General features: G+C 37.2%; 1 protein-coding gene across 1 annotated transcript; it reads right to left on the reverse strand.

The window, feature by feature from the left end:
- Window positions 1–13515: 13515 nt before the first annotated feature.
- Window positions 13516–14001, reverse strand: LOC109241568 (uncharacterized mitochondrial protein AtMg00810-like). The gene has a single exon (XM_019408322.1). It carries the CDS (start codon window positions 13999–14001, stop codon window positions 13516–13518), a length of 486 nt encoding a protein of 161 aa, XP_019263867.1.
- Between the last annotated feature and the right edge of the window lie 12598 nt (window positions 14002–26599).

Consider the following 26599-nt stretch of genomic DNA (forward strand, 5'->3'; position numbering starts at 1 on the left):
CCATATTGTTTCCATCCTATTTATTAACCAACACTGCCTTGTTTTGCTGTTGTGATATGCTTTGCATTTTGTTCCCACTCTTATTCACTCGACCTGTGCTAAAAGCAGTAAGATTTAAAGAGCTAACAGGTTTTGAGCTTACCATTGCATCCAATAGCTTTCTATCTTCTACTGAAATATTTGGAGTTGTTATCATAACTTGTTGCTGCCCAGAATTTGCTGCTGTTGCTGTTCGATCAGCAGTAGTACCAACAGTTAAGTCATTTGGCATACGTTGCCGCTGCACTGCATCCAAAATTGGATTAGCTTCCTCAATTTGCTGCTGCCCAGATTTAATATTTGCTGCTGCTCGATCAATAATAGCTGAAACGGTGTGCTTTGTTTGTGTTGCTGCTGCTCGACTCAATGTTCTTGCACCTGAAGCATTGCTGGGGACAAAAACAGGTGCATTGGAATTAAGGTTACTTGGAGTCAATGTGATCTCTTTTCTTGGCACAGATGGTGAGCCAATTGAGAGTAAATCTTCTCCTTCACTCTCTTTATCTGCACCTCCATTAGTTGATTCTCCATCAAAGCCATACTCAGGAGCCCAGTCCTCATCGTCATCATGTTCGCGTTGATCTAGCCATAGTTTCGAATAACTTACCATTTCCCTCACATTAGCTTGTATTATCTCGTTATCATTACCTGTTGAAAGCATTAGTTGGCCTGGTTCACCTCCATACTCCCCACATGACTCCATTGATTGTGAGGGAACTTCATACACGGATGTGTTCAAGGTCACAATTGGTTGTTTAACCATAGTTGTGTTCACTACTCAATTTTAACCCAATTGGCAAGGGCCCTACATGGTTCACAGAGTACAATCAGGATGAGCACTCATACTTGCAGAAATGGACGTAGAAATTTGGCCAAAACCTATCAACTCAGATGCAGTCAAGGGATACTATGTTTAGGATTGCCTACATTTCTTCACTTGATGTAACTGAACTACGCTTGACCTGATTCCCATTTAAGAGGGGATACGTAGGCAGCCCTGTGGGTTCAGTCACATCTTAATAAAATCTTCATTTTGCCATGGTCAGAAATTGGGCAGAATTTTGAGGAAGACCCTCAAAATTCTGAAGCAAGTCCAACCAATTTCATCATACGCAGAATAGTCAGAGAATTGCTTTCAAATTGGGGCAAAATTTTGAGGAGGACCCTCAAAATTCTAAAGCAAGGAGGTCGCGATGTCTCTAAAATATGTCATAGTCATTGGTTCATCTAACTTACTTGATATCGCATATTACTATGTTTTGGAAAAAAAACAACTATATTTATCAAAGGCATGCTTATTTTTCGAAAACTATATTTCTATGGCAGCCAGATGTTGCCCATGGTAACTGAAACAGGATCTCAAGACAGGAGCATAGGCAAGGCAGAAGACAAAAGTGTGAACCAACTTTCCCCACAGAACTCAAAATTTTTCTTTGAATGCAGGTATAATAAGACAACGATACTCGCAGATACATCAAGACATTGCCTTCAAGACAACAAATTATCTAGCACAAACATCTTCAACTAAGAAATATTTTTCCATTTACCTCCTATTCTTGCATGAGGCTAAGCATTGCCTCCCTAATTGCATAAGGCTAAGCATTGCCTTTCTTTGCATAAGACTAAGCATTGTCTCCTATTTTGCATAAGGCTAAGCATTGCTTCCTTAACTGCATAAGGCTAAGCACTACCTTTCTTTGCATGAGACTAAGCATTGTCTCCTATTTGCATGAGGCTAAGCCCTGCCTCCCTAATTGCATAAGGTTAAGCACTGCCTTTCCCTGCATGAGGCTAAGCATTGTCTCCTCTTTGCATGAGGCTAAGCATTGCTTCCCTAAGTGCATAAGGCTAAGCACTGCCTTTCCCTGCATGAGACTAAGCATTGTCTCCTATTCCTACAGGAGGCTAAGCATTGCCTCCTAAATTGCGTAAGGCTAATCACTGCCTTTCCTTGCATCGAGACTAAGCACCGTCTCATATTGCTGCATGAGGCTAAGCATTGCCTCCCAAATTGCATAAGGCTAAGCGCTGCCTTTCCTTGCAATGAGACTAAGCATTGTCTCCTCTTTGCATGAGGCTAAGCATTGCCTCCCTAATTGCATAAGGCTAAGCACTGCCATTCCCTGCATGAGACTAAACATTTTCTCCTATTCCTGCATGAGGCCAAGCATCGCCTCCCTAATTGCATAAAGATAAGCACTGCCTTTTTCCGCGTAAGACCAAATTCTATCTCCATTACGCTATTTCAGACTTAGCACTATCCTTTATTCACCTGGGGCTAAGCACTCCCCTAATCTTACACAAGACTAAGCTCTATCTTGTTGCGCATATGACCAAGCATCATATTTTTGTATTTCATGGGCTGAAACACTGCCATTCTGTCCAAAGACGTCATAGTCCGAAGGCATCAACTTCATAGCCGGAAGACACCATTCCATGGCCTGAGGATCTCTCAATATTTCACATCATAATTCAAAGGCGTCATGGTTCAGAGGCACCATTCTCATAGCCCGAGGACATCATTTCATGGCCTACGAATCCCTTGTCGCATGATTCATGGCCCATGATGTCATGGTCTAAGGACATCATCCTCACCGTCCAAAGACAATCTTCATGATCCGAAGGGAAATTGCATCATGTTTAAATTCTCGCAATAATCCATATATATCTGCAAGCATCGTGTTTTAAGTTTTGCAGGTGACCTAGGAAGTAACCATTTTTTAAACAGGAGCAATCTTCGCTCCGGTTTCCAATTATAAAATTCACATCCATCAGTCGTTTCAAACGCAACCGACCACTAGTAATTGCCCACCTTTTACTCTATGACCATTCTCAAATTCACATTCATGACTTTGCATAAATTCATCCATTACTATCCTACCCAAAAGAACATTTTCCGAAACATACAACCATTCGTACAACAACTCCATCGGTCTCGTTCACCGTTGGATCCACAACTACACACGTCCTGATTTCCCTAACACCAGGAATATGTAGGCAACTCAGTAACCAGGGTTCGACCCCCATTTTTTTCAGAATTACATCCTTCCTCACTCAATTCGACCAAAATTGATCATCATTTCGTTACCCGACAACTCTTTCATCATTTCCAAGTAAAGAGGGGCAGTTGTTGATACCCAATTTTGCCCTCATATTTTTTAATATATATATATATATATATTTACACTTTCAAAATATAATTTTGCACTATTATTTCATTTACAAGATTCATGCAAACATTTTCCCATAATTTTTATTATTTTAAAACTTTAAAATCAATTTTCCTTGCATTTAAATCATTCAAAATTTATGAATGTTTCACAATATTTTACTTTATTTTATATAATTATGTTTTAATTTAAGCTATTTATACAATTTTGCATAAAATAGCCTATATTCTATGCATAATTATATTTTATTGTATTATTTGTGCTAAAAAATATCTTTTTTATATTTTTATAATGCAAGCTAATTTTCTAAATCATCTTACTGCATAAATGATGTTCTTATTATTTATTAATTTCTTTTATGAATTATTTTAGAAAAAAAATTTGCATATTCATTTTATAGCCCAATATAAGGCTATTTCTGGACCAAACGCCCCTTTAATAAACTCGGTCGCGACCCGTTTCAAATGATCCGCCCCAGCCCGTTTTTAATCCTGGCCGTTGATCTTAAGAGATCAATGGCCCACAATCAATCCCCCCTTTTAATTATCCAACCCAGAAACCCTAACCCCATTACCCCTGAAATGCTGCCCCTTATACTCTCCTCTCCTCTCAGCGAAAACCTAGTCGCCTTCCTGAAACACTCTAAATCCGTCTCAAACATAGAATCAATCCATGGTTTACTTACATATTTTGTGATACTCCGCTATTATACGCATGTCTATGGTGTTACATAGTTCTTGCCCTATTTTTGGCAAGAACTACTTCTCAAGAACATGGCCGATTTACTTTGATTCTGTGAAGATCCGGACGATCTTTCATCTATATACACGGTATAATAAACAATTCTTGCATTATTGGTTCGATTCAAGGCCGTTAGTCCCAACTAGGGTTTGAGATTTCCCCTTTTCCTTTACTGATTCTCGATTGCATGTGATATTCATCTCTTTCTTGTGTTTGACTAATGAATTTTTCCTTATTTTCTGTTTAATCTACTGTACTTCCTTATTTTATGTGTTATTTGCCCTAAAACTGATTCTAATTGATTCTCGCATGCTATATTTTCCTTATTCAGTGTTTAATCTACCGCATTTTCTTATTTTATGTTTGAATCTGCTACTATATAAACCCCTCCCCTAAATCCCCTTCAACAGACTTTAGAATCACCTAATCACTGCTATTGTTCTCACTACTCTCCCCTCTCACTCACTCACTCACTCACTGTTACACTCGAGCACTCTCTAAAATCATTAAATTCTGGGCTGGTTGAAAGCCAAGGCCATTGAACGACTTCCTCCGGTGCAAGTACTGCTCGGAGCCCATTATCGAGGCTCTTGTGAACTCTGAAGCATCAGAGACTTGGGTTTTTTCTATTACGCTCTTTACTCTTTTGATTATGCTACTGGTTAGTGTTTTAAACCTTTGCAATGCTCAATTTCTTTCCTTCTGCATACTTATATGTGTTTGAATTACATAAGCATGATTTAGTTGTGAGTCCATAACATTGCACTTCTATGATAATGCTTAATACTCTTTGTCATTCTGTGTTAGTTGAACGCATGAGATAGTTTGCTGCTTTGTCCTTGTTTGTATTAGGCTAATTTGTAATACTCACCACGGTTTGCACTTCTATGTTGATCTTTTTTTGGAATGAGTTCTATATCTCTAGAATAAGAATATGTTCAGTTTTGAGTTTCAATGCAATTCTATTTTGACATGAATTTGACTACTGTGGCTATATTTTATTAGTTATAGAATTTCTTCCTGTTTTGCTTTAGATATCACTACAACTCTATAGAAACCACCCTCACCTTGAATGAATCCTTTAAGTGATGAGTTTGATTGACTGTTCTTTGTGTACTATTGGAATACTACCTTAAAGTTTGCTCTGAATATGTTTCCTTGCTATCCTGATTTTAAGATAAATACTCTATTCTCTTCATCAATTATCACCTTGCTTCTATGCAAATGTGTTTCCCCCGGTATGTCTTGGTTCATTTACTACCCTGTGCTTTCATTGATTATCACCATGTGTGTCCACCATCATGTCTAAATATTGATTGACATAGCTCTGGGATGTATACTCAGCTTAATGGGATCTTTAGGTTTCAACTAGTTTAACTCCATGCATCTGTACATGACAATTTATGTATGCTTGTAAACCTATTTCATCTCCTAATTCCTTCAATATAAGGTTGTCTATGTGGTACTTCGCTATGTATACTTTGTTGGACCGACTAGCCTGCTTGACTAGTTGCTTTGTATTCTCAACTTGGTGTATTACTCAGTTTCTGTCCCTCCATCACAATCCACTCTCCTTGCTACTCTGTTATTCTGAATTCTCATTCTTAGCCGGCTGAAAGCCAAGGCTATCTAGGTTCTATTGTTGGCCTCCCTAGTGTTAGTACTGCTCGGGGTCCAATTGAGGCCCTTGTGAACTCTGACACACTAGGGCTTGGTCCTAGTCACTCTCTCAACCTCCAAAACTATTCCTACTATTCTACTTCCATGTCATGTACTGTGTACCTGTATTGGTTATTCCAAGTGGTGCAACACTTGATGTTGTGGTTAATTATTTTTGTTTGGACTCTTCTATGAACTGGGTCGTATGTTGAACGTGGCTTTGTTGAAGACCTGGGTACGTTGTGTAAGAGATATGGAAGGCTATTTTAATTATTTTGTTTGGGCCTATTGTAGGCATGTCACTGTTACTCATTATTGGGCCTGTAATAATGTTTGTATGAATAATTGGGGCTGTTAGTAAAAGGGAATGGGGTAGATTTTGATATTTACCTACGATGGGTAGATAGCATGCCTATAGGACTTAATAATATGTTTACTATATGTGTCATTCACTCTCTATGCTCACTATATAAATCATGCCATTAGTAAAGGCACACACTCACACTACTTGTCTACTAGCAAAGCATGAACTCAAATGCTTCAATTATCCTTGTTGCTACATGTTATTAGAAAACCTGCCCATAGGAAATACATATCGTTGAACATTCCTTCAATTTGCATCGCTGCAATACATCCACTAGAGATCATGCCTATAAGCTTTTAATCATCTCATTTGCTATTGTATCGCACTGTTCACCTAGAAAACATGCCTATAAGGTTAAGGTATAACAATAAAAATCAGTCCAAGTGCTAATCGCTAAAGATCCTGCCTATAGGATACCACAATTCGCTTTAATAACTGCTAAGGATACCCCCTCTCAACATTGTTTATTGTTCACTTAGGTCACTATCAAAAGCGTGAATAATTCTGGGTTTCTTCCGATAGATTCCACTGTCTTTACTACGTAAATCACTTAGACGCAACATCTACAGGATTAATAGCGGGAAATCTGCAATTTCAACAATCAATATCGACAACTTTATAATCCTCTCTATGGGCAACGTTTGGTTTCTGAAACTGCTTGCATGCTTAATGCCTTGTCACATAGAAATCATGTTTATAGGGATTTAAATTCTTAATTCTGAATTGTTTAAACATAGAATTTGTCTTGTGTGCATTTGTTGCTTAAGTGTGGAGGCAAACTTGAGCCCTAATTGCCTATGTGTGAAGTCCAACGTGTTTTGTATGTCGCCTAGTTTTGACATTTCTAAGCAGCCTAAGCAAGGTCTAGAACCACACAAATAGAGGTCCAATACCTCCTGGACCATAGGTATGAGACGGGTAGTGCACGCATAAGGTACGACCTATAATTGATTAGAACGCTTTTAGGTAACAACTTTAACATAGTAATCGGGTAGCAGGAGATGATAGTCTGTGCCGCTGAATAATATGAGTAAAACCCCATCTCGAGGGAATTACAAACTATTATTTATGCTGCACGAGGTGATCCTTTAGGCTAAAAAACTTAGGACCCCCTATCTTATTTCTCTTATTGAATCAAGTCGATGTACTCATCTATTCAAAATCTTTTATAATTCCCAAACTTTGTGCTCTCTCTCTCTCTCTCTCTCTCTCTCTCTCTCTCTCTCTGTCTCTCTCTTCGTCTATTTGACTAATCCATATAATTCAAGTTCGGTCGGGACCTATAGTTGTGGACCTCGAAGAGTGCCAAACACCTTCTCTTTGAGGTAATTTGATCCCTTACCCGATCTTTGGTGACGTTGACTAATTAAAACAGAGTAATTTGCAAAAAGGTTCCCTAACGCACCTTAAAAATTGTTAGGTGGCGACTCTCCTCTTTTAACCCTTCCTTTAAAAGAGTTGTCATACGTCGAAACCCGGTTTCGCGAGAAAACGGGGCGCGACAATATATTTTATTCCCCTCGGTTTGTATATTCCTTTCTCTTACTTTTAATAGTTTATTTCATATCTTCTTTAGTTTGTTTTTCTTAGTAGTATAAATTCTTACTTACTTTAATAGATTCTTTTTAATTTGGTAGGCTTCTTTTAATGTTTAAGTGAGCAATAAGCCTTCGGTTTTCTTAATGCCATGGTTCTTTTCAAAGGTGGGTTTTGTGTGAACCGGGTGGCTCTTCCCAATGATGGATGGTGTGACAACCTTCTTAAGGGGTTGAGTCTATTTTTGATGTTTAGGTAAAAATAGTAGTATTAATGAATAAATAGGGTCAAGCATGCTTCACTTGGTACCAACACATTTAACTACGACCTTATGGTTAAAAACAAGTTCTTGGCAAGAAATAGCTTTAATTAGTGACCTTTAGACTCCTGTGTTGACTTAAGCAATCATCGAGTGGTTTAGTTGAACCATTAGTGATTTTCAATCTTGAATATGGTTGTTATGGGCCCTCGACTCTATCCTCTTTAACAATCCAATTGTGTGAGAAGTGAGATTTTTGTTGCAAGTCCAAGTACCCGTGCAAATGGTCTAGAACTTGCCCCGAATGTGTTTCTAGGCGAAATTCTAAGTTTTGCTTGGCTTGAGAAGTGATTGTAAGCTCTCCTTGTCCGCTTGAAATTGTCCATGTCCCAGCAATGTTGCTATCCCTAGTCAAACCGTTTGAGCCTAAGACATTTCTCATATAGCCATGTTACAAGCCTTTACCCGTTTTGTAGTGACCCTCTCTTGGCACACTAGCTTTCCTTATCACTCTTAAATAGTAATTGGCTAAAACGTAAGTTTGGGGGAGAGATGAGGAGTTTGAAAAGTGGTATAAAGGCACAAAAAGAGGAGAAATAAAGAAAAAGAAAGAATGAACAAAAGAAAAATGCAAAAAGAAAGTGAATAAAGTGAAGAGTTGAAGGGATTCAAAGAAAAGCAATGAAGTAAAGTATGGAGAAAACAAAGAAGGAGAAAAAAATGACCATCACGACCGAGAAAGAGTGATGTTAAGTCTCTCTAGTTCCCCCGAGGAAAAAGATAATGACTCAAAGAGTCGGCAAAACATGAGCCAAAAGGAGAAAAATTGAGTGCTTAAGGAAAGATGAACCCGTTCCTATTCCAACATTCCCTACACCTGTCCAATAAGACTTCATTACATTCGGAAAAAGCCCTACGTGATTTCAAGTCGAGTGGACTTACATTAGTGGTGATTTACATGAGGGGCAAGCATGTGGTACCTAGAGCCGTACTTGTGACATTCTTTTGAGAGAGATGAGCGAACTTTTCACAAATCCTTGAATTGAGTGCTACAATATTAAGTGAGATATGCTAACAGAGAGTAGAGGAGGAGGAGTTTGGGATCCACAATGACCTACATGAGAGAGCGAGCTTCCTTGATGAATAAAGTCAACTCTTGATGCTCTAGTGTCATATTTGAACTATTGTACTTGAAAAGTCAAATCATTGCCTTGTTGATAATTCATAAGTGTTGTGGGTAATTGTTGGTCCCAATTGATGTGTGTTTGATTCACCTTAGGCTAGCTGAAATAGATCATTTCTTGTGGAGGTGATAATTACCTTATTTTCTTAAGGACAAGCAAAAGTTTAAGTTTGGGGGAGTTGATAAGTAGGGATTTTGACTACTTATTTGCACCCTTTTACTTTTGTTTTAGCTCAAAAATGCTTAAAGGTATTCCCGAGAACTGATAAAATGTGCTTACTTGCAGGATTATTGGAAAATAAGCCAAAGAGATGAAAATCAACTCAAGAAGGAGTAATTTTGGACAAGGACTAAAACAAAGTAAAAAGAGCAAAGTGCGGACCGCACAGTATTGTGTGTGGCCGTAGAGCATGAAGAGACCTCTGATAGATTTTCTTTGCAAAGTGCGGACCGCACAATTATTGTGCGGCCACAGAAGATGAGGTTCAGAGAGATGTGATTTTGCTCCATGAAGAAGTGCGGACCGCACCATTATTGTGCGGCCGCACTCAGAAATATGCGGTCCGCATAAGTCTCTCATGTCAAAGCTCGAACTCAAGAGTGCGGCCGCACTCATAGATGTGCAATCCGCTGAATCAAAAGAAGTGCGGACGCAAAAGTCCATTCTGTCAATCCAACATCAAAGTGCGGACCGCACACAAAATTGTGCGGCCGCAAAACCTCCGCTGGGGCAATTTTGTCTGATAATTTCAGCTGTGTATAAATAGTCTTTTTTCTCAAAATTAGGTCAAGTTTTGAACACCAGTAAGTAGATAGCCGTCTTTCCTTTACTGCTTTGGGTAACTTTGTGATAGTTTATCATTTTAACATTGGATTTTCTCACCTTTATCATCTAATATGAGTTTAATCTTATTTTCTTCTCTAGTTTCTTCAATTTTCTCTATGAGTAGCTAAATTTCTAGCTAGGGTTGTGACCCAACCCTAGTGTGCGTACAAAATGGGTGTTTGGTTTAGGGCTTATTTGTGAGTGGGTGAGTGATATTTAGCCTAGTTCATGCTTGAATTTAAGAATTAATGGTTGCAAACATTGATTCATGCCTGATTGACTTAGTTTCTACTTGAGAAAGAGAGACTAAGTCTAGGAAAACTTGGCTAACAAGGAATTGGGGTGAACTCAAGAAATTGATAGCCCCAATTAAAGGGTTGAATCTAGAGATAGTAAGACCCGACTTGAGCATCTATCACTTGTTTTGTGAATTACCCATTTGGACTTGAGAAAGCCAAATTGGGCAACACTACTCTAACTACCGAGATGCATCGAGTGGGTAATTGCGTGTGATTGCTATATTACACTCCAACCAAGCAAAATATCCCTAAAGCCTACAATCTGTTAGGTAACCACCTAGGTGGAAGTCACGACCCTAGATCTTTTATAAACTTGAAATCCAACAACACCAAAAATATCAGTCTCTAGCTTTTCATTTGCAAACATTAGCATAAAAATTAGAAGTAGAAAGAAACAATGAAACATGTGGAAGTGCATATTGGGCACGTCATACACTTAGTCTAGATATATACCTAATCTAATATAAGCTCTCTGTGGAATCGACCCTGACTCACGTTGGGTAATTATAATTGCAACGACCGCTTCACAATCCCAATTAGTGGTGTGAATTTGGGCGACATCAATCACGTTTGGATCACCTTGAGGAGCATTTGCTCTACTTTTCCATGCCGATGAAGTATCCGTCATTTTATCTAAAATCTCACAAGCTTCCGCATATGGCATTGTCATGAAATTTCCACCGGCAAGTTGGTTGACCACGCATTGATTGGTAGTATTGACCCCCCAATAGAAAGTTTGTTGAATCATAGCCTCCGTCATGTCATTATTTGGGAACACTTTCACCATTGTTCGGTACCTCTCCCATATTTCATGCAACGACTCATTGGGCTCTGTTTGAATGCTAAAATCTCGTCTCTAAGAGTAGCCATATGCCCGGGAAAAAAGAACTTGGAATTAAATTTCTCCGCCAATTCATCCCATGTATGGATGGAATGGTTTGGCAATCTCTCTAACCTATCCAAGGCTTTCCCTCGTGGAGAGAAAGGAAATAGCCCCAACCTTAAAGCATCCTCAAAGACATTTGTTTGTTTACTCCCCCAACAAGTGTCCACAAACCCCTTCAAGTGTTTGTATGCATTTTGACTCGGAGCCCCGGTGAAGAGTCCACGTTTCTCTAGCAATGTGAGCATTACAATCGTGATTTAAAAGTTGCCCGCCCTAATGCGGGCCGGAACTATGGCAATGGCAACGGCGCCAAAAATTGATCACGCCCAAATGCACGCCTCTAACGAGGTATGACAAGGTCGTTTAAAATAATAAATTCCAACATGGAGTCGGGATCGAATCCACAGGAAGCTAAGATGGGAGTTAGTAGTATATATTTGGAGTGAGAACGTGAAGTATCTAGACTGTACTTCCACAAATAGGGTATTGTTTTTACTTCTAAAATTAACTAAGGATTGCAAATCTAAAGGTATAAAACTAGAGATGATTGTTTTTGGATGTTTTTTAAAGATATAAAAAGGCCTACGGCTGTGACCATGACCTAGGTGTTTGCCTAATGGGATAAAGACTTTTATGTTGTTTTATTGATTGGGGTGTTTTATAGCTCACAACACTACGTTGCCAACTCAATACCTCTCGGTTAGAGAGTGGTTTTGCCCAATTTGGCTTTCTCAAGTCCAAATGGGTGTCTACCAAAATGGTTGATAAGAGCTCAAGTCAGGTTATTACTATCTCTAGGTTGAACACTTTAATTGGGTTAATCAATCTCTCAATTACCCAATTCCTTGTTAGCTAAGTTAACCTAGACGAGGTCTCTCTTTCTCAAGAAGAAACTAAGTCAAATAGGCATGAATCAATGTTTGCAACCATTAATTCCACAATTGAAGCATGAACCTAGCTAAATAACCAACACCTATTCATAAACAAGCATAAAATTAATCACCCATAAGATTTACACACTAGGGTTGGGTCACAACCCTAGTAAAAATATAGCTACTTATAATGGGCGTAGTAGAAAATAAAGAAGAAGAGATAATAAAACTCATATTGAAAGATTAAAATATAGAAACCCAACATTAAATCACCAAAATAAGCTAAAGTTGCCTAAAGGAGAAAAGAGAAACGGCTACAGCACTTTGAATATTCAAAACAAGATCTAAAAAAGTGAAACTATTCTATTTATACAAAGCTGGAATTTTTGGACAAAAATGCCCTTTTGGATGTTCTGCGGCTGCACAATTCCATGTGCGGTCCGCACATTGCTTCAGCTTAACAGGACTTGGATCTTGCAGCCAAATAATTCTGAACTCTGGCCACATCTCTCATTTTTTGCGGTTCGCGCATTTCTGGGTGCGACCGCTCAAGGCTCTTCTGCTGACCGCACAAATGCACTTGCGACCGCATAGATGATCTTCTGCGGCCGCACAATAATTGTGCCATCCGCACTTCCTTTGATATTGAAATGAAAACATTCTAAACTTCTGCTCTTGCTTAGCTTCTGCGGTCGCACATTTCATGTGCGGACCGCATTTCTCACAGTCCTCTGATATGAATGTCATCACAATCTGCGCCCGCAGATGGAAATCTGCGGTTCGCACTTTGAGCTTCTGTTCTTATTTTTGTCCTTGAGTTCAGATCACTCCTTCTTGAGTTGGATTTCATCTTAGTGGCTCATTTTCCAATACTCCTGCAATTATGCATATTTCATCAGTTTTCGGGAACACAATTAAATGCTTTTGGACTAAAACGAAAGCTAAAAGGCGCTAATAAGTAATCAAAAACCCCAGTTATCAAGCAGAGGGATTTTTCGAAGCTTTTGCCATTAGGGAGTTTGAGTGAAGGTGGTACAAACAAGACTCAAAGAAGAAGCGGACTTATAGAGATGGAGGGAGGAGTGAAGAGACGAGACTGAATCAACGTGATTGATGGGACAGAGAAAGGCAACCGACACGACTGATTGATTTAGTTTCCATCTCGGTAAACCAAAAAGGCGGAAATAAATGCAAAAGACGGAGGCTCATGATTAATGTTGCAGGAAGTAATAATGAAGTACACGGTACAAAAGATTTACCAAGGCTATTAAGACACGAAATCTTTGATTAGTACCAAAATTTCAATGCCTTATTTTGAAAAAAGTAATAATACCAAGTAAATCCCTAAGGGTTTGAAACTTGTTCTCTAGAAGAGGCTTAGTAAAAATATCAGCTAATTGATTTTAGTGCTAACAAACGATAATTCAATGTCACCCTTAAAAATATGGTCACTAATGAAATGATGCTTGATATCTATATGCTTTGCTCTAGAATGATGCACTAAATTTTTTGAAAGGCATATGGCACTAGAATCATCACAGAAACTTTTAACAGGCTTAAACGAAAGATCATAGTCACTTAGTTGATGAGTCATCCAAAGTAGTTGAGCACAACATTGTCCAATGGCAATGTATTCAGCTTCAGTTGTAGATAATGCAACTGATCCATGCTTTTTACTGTTCTAGAAAATAAGCGATTTTCCAAGTTGTTGACATGTTCCACTTGTGCTTTTCGTGTCATCTTTATCTCCTGCAAAATCTGCATTTGAAAAGCCTTCAAGCTTAAAATTATTAAGACGTGGATACCATAATCCATGTGATGTAGTTCCAATCAGATATCTAATAATTCGTTTCACATATGCTAAATGTGACTCCTTTGGAGCTGCTTGGAACTTGGCACATCTGCACACACTAAACATTATGTCAGGACGTCTAGCAATTAAATAAAGTAGAGATCCAATAATTGTGCGATATTTTGATTCATCCACTAGTTTTCCTTCCTCATCTTTGTCAAGAGATACAGTTGGACTCATAGGAGTCCCAAGTGCCTTGGCATTGCTCATTTCGAATTTTTGTATCAGCTCCTTCATGTACTTTGTCTGACATATAAAGATTCCTTCATCTAATTGATGAATTTGAAGTCCAAGGAAGAAAGTCAGTTCTCCCATCATGCTTATTTCAAACTCACTTTGCATGAGATGTGAGAATTCCTTGCATAGAACAAGGGTTAGCACTTCCAAATATAGTATCATCAACATAGATTTGCATAATGAGATTTTCTGAAGATGACCTTTTGATGAAGAGGGTAGTATCAATCTAACCTCTTGAGAATCTATGACTAACAAAAGATGAGCTTAGTCTTTCATACCAAGCTCTAGGTGTTTATTTTAGCCCATAGAGAGCCTTAGTCAAATTAAACATGTGATAAGGAAACTGTGAGTTTTCAAAACTAAGAGGTTGTTTAACATAAACCTCGTCATCAATGAAGCCATTTAAAAACGCGCTTTTAACATACATTTGAAATAATTTAAAACCTTTAAAAGAAGCATATGCTAGTAATATATGAATTGATTCTAACCCTGCTACCGGAGCAAAGGTTTCATCATAGTCGACTCCTTCCTATTGAGAGTAGCCCTGAGCGACTAGCCTTGGTTTGTTCCGAATAACTTTACCTTCTTCATTCAGTTTTTTTCTGAATACCCACTTGGTTCATACTATATTTTGCATTTACTGGTTTGGGCACCAATGTCCAAACTTGATTTTTGTCAAATGGATCAAGTTCTTCTTGTATAGCCTGTATCTAAATTGAGTCTTTCAGAGCTTCATCAACTTTCTTTGGCTCTATTTGGGATATGAGTGCAATGTTAGCCTTTTTCTTTAGAGCCCCTCTTGCTTTCATTCCATCAGTTCGATTTCCAATGATAAACTTCTTGGGATATTCTAGTTCGCTTCTCCATTCGTTTGGTGCTACTTCAGTACCTTGAGTAGTCGACTCATTCTGAGGTTGATCATGCTCACTGATGTCTTCATTAGTCAACTGTGGGATTTCAGTTGTACTGTCAACAGATTCTTTTGAAATAATTTGTTCATGATCTTCAGTTGATTTTGACTGATCTCTTCATCACCTGCAAGATCTACTTTCTCAGCCACAGAGTTATTATCATAAAAAATAACATGAATTGATTCTTCTACGCATAAGGTATGCTTATTATAGATTCAAAAAGATCTACTATTATTTGAGTAATCGAGAAATATACCTTCATCACTTCTTGGGTCAAACTTACCAAGATTATCTTTACCATTATCGTGGACAAGGCATTTGCTTCAAAGGGGATGAGAATATCCAACGTTTGGTTTCATACCTTTCCATAATTCATATGGAGTCTTCTTTAAAATAGGTCGGATTAAGCACCTATTGAGAATGTGACATGTACTCACTGCTTCTGCCCAGAAGTGATTTGGTAGGGAATGTCCTAGTATCATGGTTCTCGCCATATCCTGCAGAGTTCTGTTTTTACGTTAAACCACTCCATTTTGTTGCGGTGACCTTAGTGATGAGAAATTATGAGTGTATCCTTGATCATTGCAGAATGCCTCAAATGCTCTACTTTCAAATTCTTCTCCATGATCACTTTGAATAGTTGAAATAAGGTACTCCTTTTCTCTTTCAATATTTTTGCAGAAAATCTCAAAGTTCTTTAGAGCTTCATCTTTGTGAGCCAGAAATATTACTTATGTAAAACGTGAGTATTCATCCACAATAACAAAGACATACATTTTTCTTCCTATACTAGCAGTTCTAGTTAGTCCAAACAAGTCCATATGTAGTAGTTGAAGAGGCTTGCTAGTAGAAACAATATCCTTGGGTTTGAAAGAGTTTCTAGTTTGCTTACCAAGCTAACATGCATCATATACATGGTTTCTAGAGTAGTTTAGCTTAGGAAGACCAATGACCAAATCATATTTGGGGAGTTCTTCAATCAAATACATGCTGACATGAGCAAGCTTTTTATGCTAAAGCCAGGGATCATCAGTAAGGGATGCAAGACAGACATGACTTTCCAAATTAGAAATGCAATCTAAAATGTAGACATTTCCATACCTCTTTCTTGGAAGAATTATTTTACCCGATTCATCTTCAACGGCAGAATCAGTTTTGTTGAATTTCACTTCATATCCAGAATCACATGGTTGGCTGATGCTTAGCAGATTGTAATTTAGTCCCTCTACAAGATAAACTTCAGTGATGTCACAGTTGTTGCTAAACGGAAGAGTTCAGGTACTGATAATTTTTCCTTTTGAATCATCGCCAAACTTAACATTTTCTCCATTTATTTTGGTAACTTCCTTGAAGAGATTTTTGTCACCCGTCATGTGGCTCGAACACGCACTATCAAGATACCATTTTTCTTTTTGACTTTTCCTATGATGTTCCTGCAATATTATTACCTACTTTTAGGTACCCAAGCTTGCTTGGGTCCTTATTGGTTGGTTCTACCAGGGTCAGTGCTATTTTTTGGTTTCCAAATCCATCCCGAGACATTTAATTTACAGAATCCACAAAAGGAATATTGTGTCTCTCCCTATTACAGTAATGACACACAAGTGTTGATCTAGTCTTTGACCTTCCACTTGTGTTAGTACTTGTGGACTCTGTTCTAGCATGTCCTTTTTTCAGTTGACTTGTAAGTCGCTTAGTTGGACTTGACAGAACTGTGACTGGTGGACTTGCACATGCCATTAAGTTGCATTTGCAATTCCTAAACCTCATCTTGAAGTACATATCTTTCGATCTCACATACTTCAAGTGTAAGTTCCCAGTCCTTATTTTTCCTATTGAGTCTCTTTAATTCATTTAGCAATTTTTGAGACTCTTTTAGGGTAAGATCAACAATATCCTGCAATTATAAGATCTTACCTCACTTGTTTTACCTCATTCCGTGAAGCAATTTTCAGTGTCTTCTTTACAGTCGTCGTCTGATGTATCTTCATCAGTCCAGCATCTAGAGTATTTGTTCATATCATTTTCTAAAATCGTCATGAAACATAGATTTGCTATTTCTTCATGTTCTGAACTGTCTTCATCGCTCCAGCTTCTGAAAGATTTGTTTTTGTTGAACCCTCTGGAGACTTTCCTCTTAAGATCTGGGCATTCAGCTTGAACATGGCCATACCTTCAACATTCAAAGCATTTTTCGTCATTTTTGTCTTGTTCACTGTATTGCCTGGTTCGTCTAGAGGACATCTATCCCTTCTTTGTGTTTTTGTACCTTCTCATCAATCCATTCATGTTTCTTGATACCATGGCAATTTCTTCTTCAAGAGCTTCTAGATAATCATCAACATCATTTTCAGGACCTTCAGTTGTAGTTTTGAAGGCAACTGTTTTCTTCTTTTCTTCTTGACGGGTTTTCTTGAGATGTGTTTTCTCAAATGCTATAAGATCTCCTCGTAGTTCATCATATGAAAGTTTGTCTAGATCTTGAGATTCGAATGCAACTACCATTGTCTGTCATGTAGTAGGCAAATTTCACAAGATTTTTCGAACATGATCGCCACTTGAGTAGGGTTTACCAAAGGCTTTCAGATCGCCAAGGATTATGCCGAATCTTGAAAAAAATCTCCTCAATGGATTCTCCTTCTTTCATCTGGAAGAGTTCATAATAGTGAACCAACATATTTATCCGGATTTCTTTCACTTTGCTGGTTCCTTCATAGGCAACTTCGAGTTTATCGAACATTTCCTAGCCGGTATCACAACATGAAATTTTCTCGTACTCTTCTCCACTAATAATATTATAAAGCAAGTTCCGTGCCTTAACATTAACTTGAACAACAACCATTTGCTCGTCTGTAAATTCATCTATATCTTCAGGGTCAGCGGGTGGTTGAGCTGTTGCTGGTAGTGGATAATTTTTCTTTCGATAACATGTCATACTTTGACATCATAGGACTTTGCAAATTTTGATGCGCACTTTCTAGTAAGAAAAGTTTTGTCCATTGAAATATGGTGGCCTTAAATGCGACATTCCCTCTTGAAAGAGTGCTCCAATAGTTACTTGATTTGCCATCATCTTTTCTCACAAGTTGTTAAGCAAAAACGTAAGACCCGCTCTGATACCAATTGAAAGTGCAAGAGGGGGGTGAATCATAATTTTTCTTTTTCTTTTACGAGGTAGTAGACTAACTTGCGTTTTAGTCGACTGGACTTTTGATATGAGATGTAAATTAAATACAAGAATTTAAACTGCATAAAATAAATGACACAGGATGTCTTATATTGGTTCAAATTCAAAATAAATCCTATGTCCAGCCCCCTTGGGTTGCAAGGGTTTTCTCTTTCAAGTATGATGTTTCTTAGTACATATGGGTTGATGTTGTTATAAACCAACAACTTTCTCACTTTGTTCTTTCCTCTTTTCTTAATACAATACCTCACTGGTGATGTTTCTCTCTTTTTACTCTCCCTAGTTACGCAGTAAATCTATAGCAGATTAAAATGCTTGTTTGAATTAGAACAAAGAGATTGATATTGGTCGCTCAAAATATGTCCTTCCTTTGCATCTTCTGTAGTATATATGAGAGTTGGTCTCCATTCTTCACGGCGTGATTGTTCCACGGCTGAAAGGCAACCCAAGGGAGGTTATTTTCATACTCAATCAAGATGATTTTCTTCCAAATAGAATAGAACTTCTTTTCGTTGCTTCCTTGATTTCCTTTTCTTTGAAAGCCGTTGAGATTGAATATTCTTTGTGATGCGTGATTGAATACTTACTGATTGATCTTCTATACTGATTGATTGTCTATACTGATTGATTGATCTTCTATACCGATTGATTGATACCTTCCTTAAATAGCTGAATCAAATATCTGTTTTTCATGAAACTCACAATCACATCATATTTACTCCTTGATTCTTGCTTCTAGATCTTGAATCGCACGTTTGACTCCTTGATTCGTGCTTTCAGATCTTCTGCTATAATCTTTCCAATTCTTCTGAGTTCCTTCCTTTGGGATTGGTTTCCTGCTATTATAATTAAGTTATTGTCTATCATTAAAACATATATCTAACAGAATATCAGTTTGTAACTTCGTATTGAAATTTTCTATTCCCTTTGTCCCAATATATGTTTCACAGTTCGAATTTTGAGAATTAACTTCTTAATCTTGACCGTGAATTTGATCATAGAATTTTTAAATTTTTTGAAATAAAATTTACATATTTAAAAAAAATACATAAAAGTTAGTTTAAGTCACAATAATTAATCATATGAAACATTTACAATGCATATAAAAAATCATAGGAAATTTTGTTTGACTCTCAAATTTTGGATACAGCCACATATAACGAGCGGGTTGGGTTAGATATGGGCGGCTCAAAAATGGATAATGCAAAAACGGATAAATTAACCTACCCGGTCCATATTTAACACGCATAGAAATTGGGTTAACCGACGATTGAATATGATCACTTTTGGGAGAACCCCGAATTTGAGTATTTGCAAATGAAAAGGTTAAATTCATTGGTTATCCATTTTTTAAGTGGACAATATATGAATATCTTATCCATATTTGGCCCATTTTTTTTAAGAAATTGTTGTTTAACCCATTTATTAATTAATAATATAGATTGATAACTATTTTTTTAAATTCATTTTGCTACCACTAGCCACATTCATTAGGACGGAGGGGTATTATTTTTCCCTCATGCGCGTTTCTGGCTCCCTACTGTTACAATACTTTATGCTTAGCTATTTTGTTGGATGAGTAGGAGTGAGGGTGGCAAACACATGTAAACACCCAAAATTAATTAATGGCAACACTAATTTTTTCAAGCTTAGTTAATTTGTACGCAAAAAAAATGCCGTTTTCCTAAATGTGTTCTTATTTCTCCAGCACTAAAGAATGATGACATTTGACAAGATTGATGATTATCTCACCCCATCTAGAACAAATGATAAACAAATAATTGTTCTCGTGAAAAAGAAACCGGCCTCATGATCAATTGTATGTAGAATAATATAAGTCCAATCCATATATACCCCAATGGAAATGAAAAGTCTCATCGACCCACTGGTTAACAGCGTGAAAATGTTGACTTCTCTTCAAAAAAGAAAAAGATGGACAAAATTATGCATGCCAAATGTTGGATGAAGCTGACGTTGAGAATGAGATGCCCATTAAATATATGCATATATTTACATTAGTTGATAAAGATAACTTTAGCTTTTGAATGAAGATAGCTAGTCCTCTTTCAATTGAAATGACTAATGAAATTCAAAACTCCCACTCACTCTATTGCTGAGTTGTTCGACTAACAAGAAGCCAAAGAGGCAGCAAATGGGAGGTGGCTTCCTCTTCAGGAGACAGCGGAACTACCCAATGTTTGTGACAAACAGTACGATTTGATATTTTACATTATTAGTGCAATTTAATTATTTTTTCCCAACATATATAATGGGAGAGTCTTAGAATAGCATGTAAAATTATTTTCGTGAGATTTATAGGTCACAATTTTGAGTCGTGAAATCGGCCAGTAATTGTCCCTTACGTTAGAGTAAATTACCCACATCACTCACTTTAAGGTGCGGTCCTTCTCCTGACCCTGCATGAATACATGATACTTTGTGCATCGGATTGTCTCTTTATAATTCTTTTACAAAATTATCATATTAAATTTATTATAAAGAGTTGATATCGATATAGATCAACTTAATCTTATAATGCAACAAAAAAAAGGTTATACACAATTTGCAAACTTAATTTATATTTTTAAAATCGGTATGATGATGTTGAACGGGCGAAACAACACAAACACAAGTGGATGAAAGCAACAAAATTTCAACAATTTGGACTTTTGGATTAAACGAAAAGACACCCTTAACATCTAAACTGTTTTTATGGATAAACATTTCTCATGTCCCTCGTGCACCAGCCAAGACCTTGCTTGCATCATGGGTCGCTTTGATTTTCCAGACTTTGTTTATGCTTTTGCTTCTAACCACCGAATTGATTCTATTTAATTAATCCTTTCTTGGGCTATTTTTCTTCTTTAGATATTCTTTTTCTCATTTAGTGCTCCGAATTGGATTATTACCTTGACTCATGAAAGTTTTGTTACCTTTGAAAAAGTTGGTTTTACAACCTAAGAATCTCATGAAGAGATCGCTAATTTAGTGGCAAAAAGTAATTGTTGCAATTGAATTTCATAGACCGTAAAAATAAATTTTGGACAAAATCTTTGACTCAAATTATGAAAAGTTTAGTTTGTCAGACTAAGAAGAACATTCGAAATCTTTCGGTCATGACCATCTTTCAGCTCAAGCCAGAGTTGTATTCAAAGCCAACATCCATGACCATCTGACTAGTAAATAAAACAAATTGAGGCTGCTATGCGAGTGATTCAGAGTATTTCCTATAAAGATTTTAAGTAAAATTCTTGCCCATAGTATATGTTTACGTTATATACATAGTGTATTAAATTTTACTATACTATCAATGCATTTTAATATGTTTTAGTATATTATTTATCAATCTTTATTAAATTGTCCATCATACTTATTGTGACTTACTTGTAATTATGTACATTTTAATTAACATATTAATGCAAATATTGTTTACATTGTCAATTGCATGTTAGTCTTTTGAGAAATCTAAGCTCGGTGGGTAGATTTTCAGATGACCGCCTGAATTAAAAAATTGCATTATAGACGCCATAAATTAAGATTCAAATTGTTAAACGGTCGTCAGGTTAACTTGAGATTAATTATATTATTTGTAATTAATTTATTGAGATAAATTAATATTGCCCAACTTGGACTTGGTGCATAAGATTTATTCAAATTCAGATATTATATTTATTTTTGAAAAGGAGTCAAAAGAGGATTATGAAGTATAGCTGTAATACATACTGTTCTTTACTAGCCAAAGAAAATGGCAGTGCTGCATGAGTGCATGCATGTAATCCGCCGCTGAGCCGTCATATTTTACCAAATGGTGTGCCGTGCCTATACGTCTCTTGTTGTTTCAACGGGTAAATAGAGATTTTTATCGACAAGTAAGTTAGTAGGAGTCACTCTTTAAAAAAAAAAACGATTTAAATTTTTTACGTTGATATAGATATTATACACTATTAAGTGTAATTTTACCTGTATGTAATTAGTCATTTACCATGTTCTACAGGTAGGGGCGATGCTAGGCGGGCACAAAGGGCGATGCCCTTAGTGAAAATCTTATTTACGACACTGTTTTCAAGTTACCAATATAATCTATACTTGCTAATTGCTATAAAGTTAGTACTCCCTCCGTTCCAATTTATGTGAACCTATTTGACTGGACACGGAGTTTAAGAAAAAAATGAAGATTTTTGAAATGTGTGGTCCTAAACAAGTCCAAATGGGGCCCAGAGTATTTGTGTGGTTATAAAAGCTTCTCATTAAGGGTAGAGTTGTAAGTTTAAGCTAAATTGTTACCAAATTTAGAAAGGGTTCATTCTTTTTGGAACGGACCAAAAAGGAAATAGGTTCACATAAACTGGAACAGAGGGAGTAATTATTATCGACATGTAGTGACCTAATAGAGTAAAAAAAAACTTCTAGTATAAATTATATTAGTGAAATGTTTGTTATGATTTTCTTATCATATTTGATTTTTCTATCTCCCGAAGAAAAGAGCAACATATTTACTATAATTGAGTTTTCCTTTTCTTTGAAAGAAATTATAAATCTCTCATATTTGGCTAGTCCCTTTTCTTGGAGAAAAAGATTTGGAGATCTATAAATTAAGGATCTTTCCTTATCATTGAATAGCTCCACAATGTAGTCATACGGGGTTTGAGAGTCTGGTTTTAGGGGAGAATTTTGGGACAAGTATTAGCCTGACACTTGTGTTTGCCTCTTTGTGAGGTTGTTCTCTCGATAATTTGTACTCTATTTTATGTAGTGGATTGTTCATCTCTGCCTGTGGACGTAGGTCAATTGACCGAACCACACAAATGTTTGTGTCTCTTTTGATATATTTCTCTTTTATTGTCTGATTTATCATCGTTCAAGGTTTGTTTTACTAGCTTGCGCATGACACCTTACAATTCAGATCCTATTAATAATTTCAAACAAAATAAAACGTCCTAAGAATCATGTTGCGGAATATCGTAGGTTAACTAGCACACAATCAACCACAAAGCAAATAGAGAAGAAAAATCAACACAAGGATTTAACGAGGTTCGGCTAAGCCTAATCCTCGGGGCAAAATCAAAGAGAGTTTTTCATTATGAAGGATAAGAAAAACACAATACAATATGTAGAATCCCCAACTATAATCCCTATATATAGATCCCAAAAGGTCCCAAACATATAAGAGAAAGGTTTTCCAATTTGACAAGGACTATAGGTTTTCCTTTCCCAAATCTATTAGGACAATGGATTTTCCTAAACCTATAAGGACTATGGGTTTCCTAAAACTACAAGGAAATAATTCAAGCCACAAATAACAAATCTTCCTCTTGGCTTGAATTCTCTTCATCAACAGGAACAACGTCCCTCTACCTTGCCCTCAGCCCTCGCAAGTGCTCTATCCATTTCCACACACATCAACCAAGTCTAGGCAACGCCTAAACTTGTTAAGAAACTCAATCTCTTTAATCATAGCACTAATCCGTCAATTTGGTTCTGTACCCGGAAAAGCTTCTGGATAGCTATAACACTCAAACGCATCAACGATCTCTGCAACTGCCAAAGCAGATCCCATAGGATTCGTAAGTCCAAGAAGATTCTCATCACCTACGTTTGCAAATCTTTGCGGTCGATTAATCACTCTCTTCTCTTTTCCTGTTGCAATGCTATATGGTTGTTGCGCAGGTGTATCAACATTATCATCTTGATCAATATTTTGCACCTCCTCCACTTCCACTACTTTAGAACTACTGGGCTGATTCATTGAATGTTACATCCCTGCTGATAATTAGCCCTTGAGTCTTTTGATCCGTGCACCACAACCTATAACCTTTTACTCCAGTTGCATACTCTAGAAATATGCACTTCTTTTCCCTCAGCTCAAGTTTTCCATCCCTCACATGAGCATAAGCAGGACAACCAAATATCCTTAAATTTGAATAATCAGCAGGCGAACTGGACCATACCTCAAAAGGAGTTCTGAACTCAATAGCTGTGGATGGAGATCTGTTGACCAAATAACAAGCTGTATTGATTGCTTCAGCCCAAAAATCTTTGTTAACACATAAGTGTGAAAGCAGCTTTGAGCCCTATCACAAAGCGTTCTATTCATACGTTCTACAACACCATTTTGTTGTGGTGTTCCGACACAAGTGTGGTGTCTCACTATGCCCTCCCTACTGCAGAAATTATCGAACTCAGAATTGCAAAATTCCAACCCATTGTCAGTTCGAAGACGCTTAACTTTTCTTTTCGTCTGCCTCTCAACCATCGTCTTCCATTTAACAAATGTCGAAAATGCCTCATCTTTTGTTTTCATAGAATACACCCACACCATCCTTGAGTAATCATCAATCAAAGTCATAAAATACCTGGCACCACTCTTGGAGCAAACTCTGTTTGGACCAGAGTGTATATAATCTAACTTGTCTCTGGTCTTGTGCTCGGCCTTCTTGATGAACTTTACCCTTGTCTGTTTACCAAAAACACAATGCTCACAAAAATTCAAAACTTGATTTTTGTACCCATTCACAAATTCTGCTTACTCAACAAAGACAATCCATTATCACTCATATGGCCAAGTCGCAAGTGCCACAATTGAGACTGATTCAGATCACTTTTCCCAGAAGCTACAGCAGCTTCCCCTTCAACTTCACTGGCCTGAAGATGAAACAATTTAGAATGTAGTTTACCCTTCATGAGTACCATGGAGCCTTTACACACTTTAAGTATTCCATTCTCAGAGTGAAATTTATACCCTTGATCATCTAAAGTCGAAAGAGAAATCAAATTTCTCTTTATCCGAGGAACATGCCAACACACAATGTTTCTGATAATTCCGTCGAACATTCTCAATTTGATTTTACCAACCTCCTCTACTGGTAATGAATTATCATCTTCCATATAGACAGTCCCACTCATTTGCTTGTAAGTTGCAAACCAATTCTTGTGTTGACACATGTGGAAAGTAGCACCAGAATCAAGAACCCAAGAATTCTGCCAATGACTAGAACTCACAGCACAGACTTCCCCTACATAGTAACTATCATTAGAATTATTGCCAGTGTCAACAATATTTGCCGACTTATCTATTTTCTGCTTCCCTATTTTCTCCTTCAGCTTAGGACAATCTCTCTTGTAGTGACCTTGCTCCCCGCACTCATAACAGTGGTGCTTCCTTGCTCTAGACTTTGATCTGGCGGTTGACTTTTTCCTGTTAAAGTCCTTTTGTTGTGTTCTTCCTCTAATCACAAGACCCTCGCCCTCAATTCTGCTGTCTGGAAAGCTCTTTTTCAACTCTTTAAATTTTAGTGCATTACTAACATCTTCTAGTGAAATGTTGTCTTTCCCATATAGCAGCGTATCGGCAAAAGTATCATAAGACGGTGGTAAAGAACATAACACAATCAAGGCCCGATCCTCACTCTCAATTTTGATATCCACATTCTTCAAGTCCATTATAATTGAATTAAACTCATCAATGTGAGTTTTACCAGGTGTACCTTCATTCATACGGAGATTGTATAACCTCTTTTTCAGGTAGAGGCGATTTTTTAGCGATTTCTTAGAATACAGATCTTCCAGCTTCTTCCACGCCGTTGCTGCAGAAGTTTCTTCAGCAATTTCTCGAAGAACGCTATCTGTAATGCTCATGAAGATCGCACTCAAAGCCCTCTCCTTCAGGTCTGCCTTCTCTGTCTCCTTCATCTCTTCAGGAAAATCCTCATCAATTGCCTTTCATAATCCTTGTAACACCAGGGACGATTTCATCCTAATCTTCCATAGACTGAAACTAGAATCCCCCGTCAAATTTCTCTACTTCGTACTTTGTTGAAGATGATGACGATATCTTAACCCTAGATTATATGTAGAAATCCGAACCTTGCTCTGATACTAATTGTTGCAGAATATCGTGGGTTAACTAGCACACAATCAACCACAAAGCAAACAGAGAAGAAAAATCAACACAAGGATTTAACGAGGTTCGGCTAAGCCTAATCCTCGGAGCAAAAGCAGAGAGAGTTTTTCACTATGAATGAGAAGAAAAGTACAATACAATCTTTAGAATCCCCAACTACAACCCCTATATATAGATCCCAAAATGTCTCAAATATATAAGAGAAAGGTTTCTCAATTTGACAAGGACTATTGGTTTTCCTTTCGCAAATCTATTAGGACAATGAGTTTTCCTAAATCTATAGGGACTATGTGTTTCCTAAAAATACAAGAAAATAATTCAAGTCACAAATAACAAATCAAATACAAGTATGGCGTGAATTCTGATGGAGAATTTGAGCGGTGCCAAATTGCAAGGGTCACCACAATGAATAATGACCAACAAGCTAAGGCTGCAATATTCTTTGAAAAAGAAAAGCTTCATAAAACTGATGGCTCAGGCTTTGGCCCTTTGCATCGTTTCTTTCTTCTTCTGATCTTCTCGTTTAAAATGCTGTCTAATATCTGTATATCTTTAGTAGTATCACAGAAAAAGCAATTGAGCTATGTACCCATATCCATCCACGAGAAGCGGATATATGCTTGGAGAAGAAAAGTCATCGGACTCCGTTAACTTCCGCAAAATATCTTAATATATAAG

The sequence above is a fragment of the Nicotiana attenuata genome, unplaced genomic scaffold (assembly GCF_001879085.1).
Source record: "Nicotiana attenuata strain UT unplaced genomic scaffold, NIATTr2, whole genome shotgun sequence".
In the NCBI taxonomy this organism is placed as follows: domain Eukaryota; kingdom Viridiplantae; phylum Streptophyta; class Magnoliopsida; order Solanales; family Solanaceae; genus Nicotiana; species Nicotiana attenuata.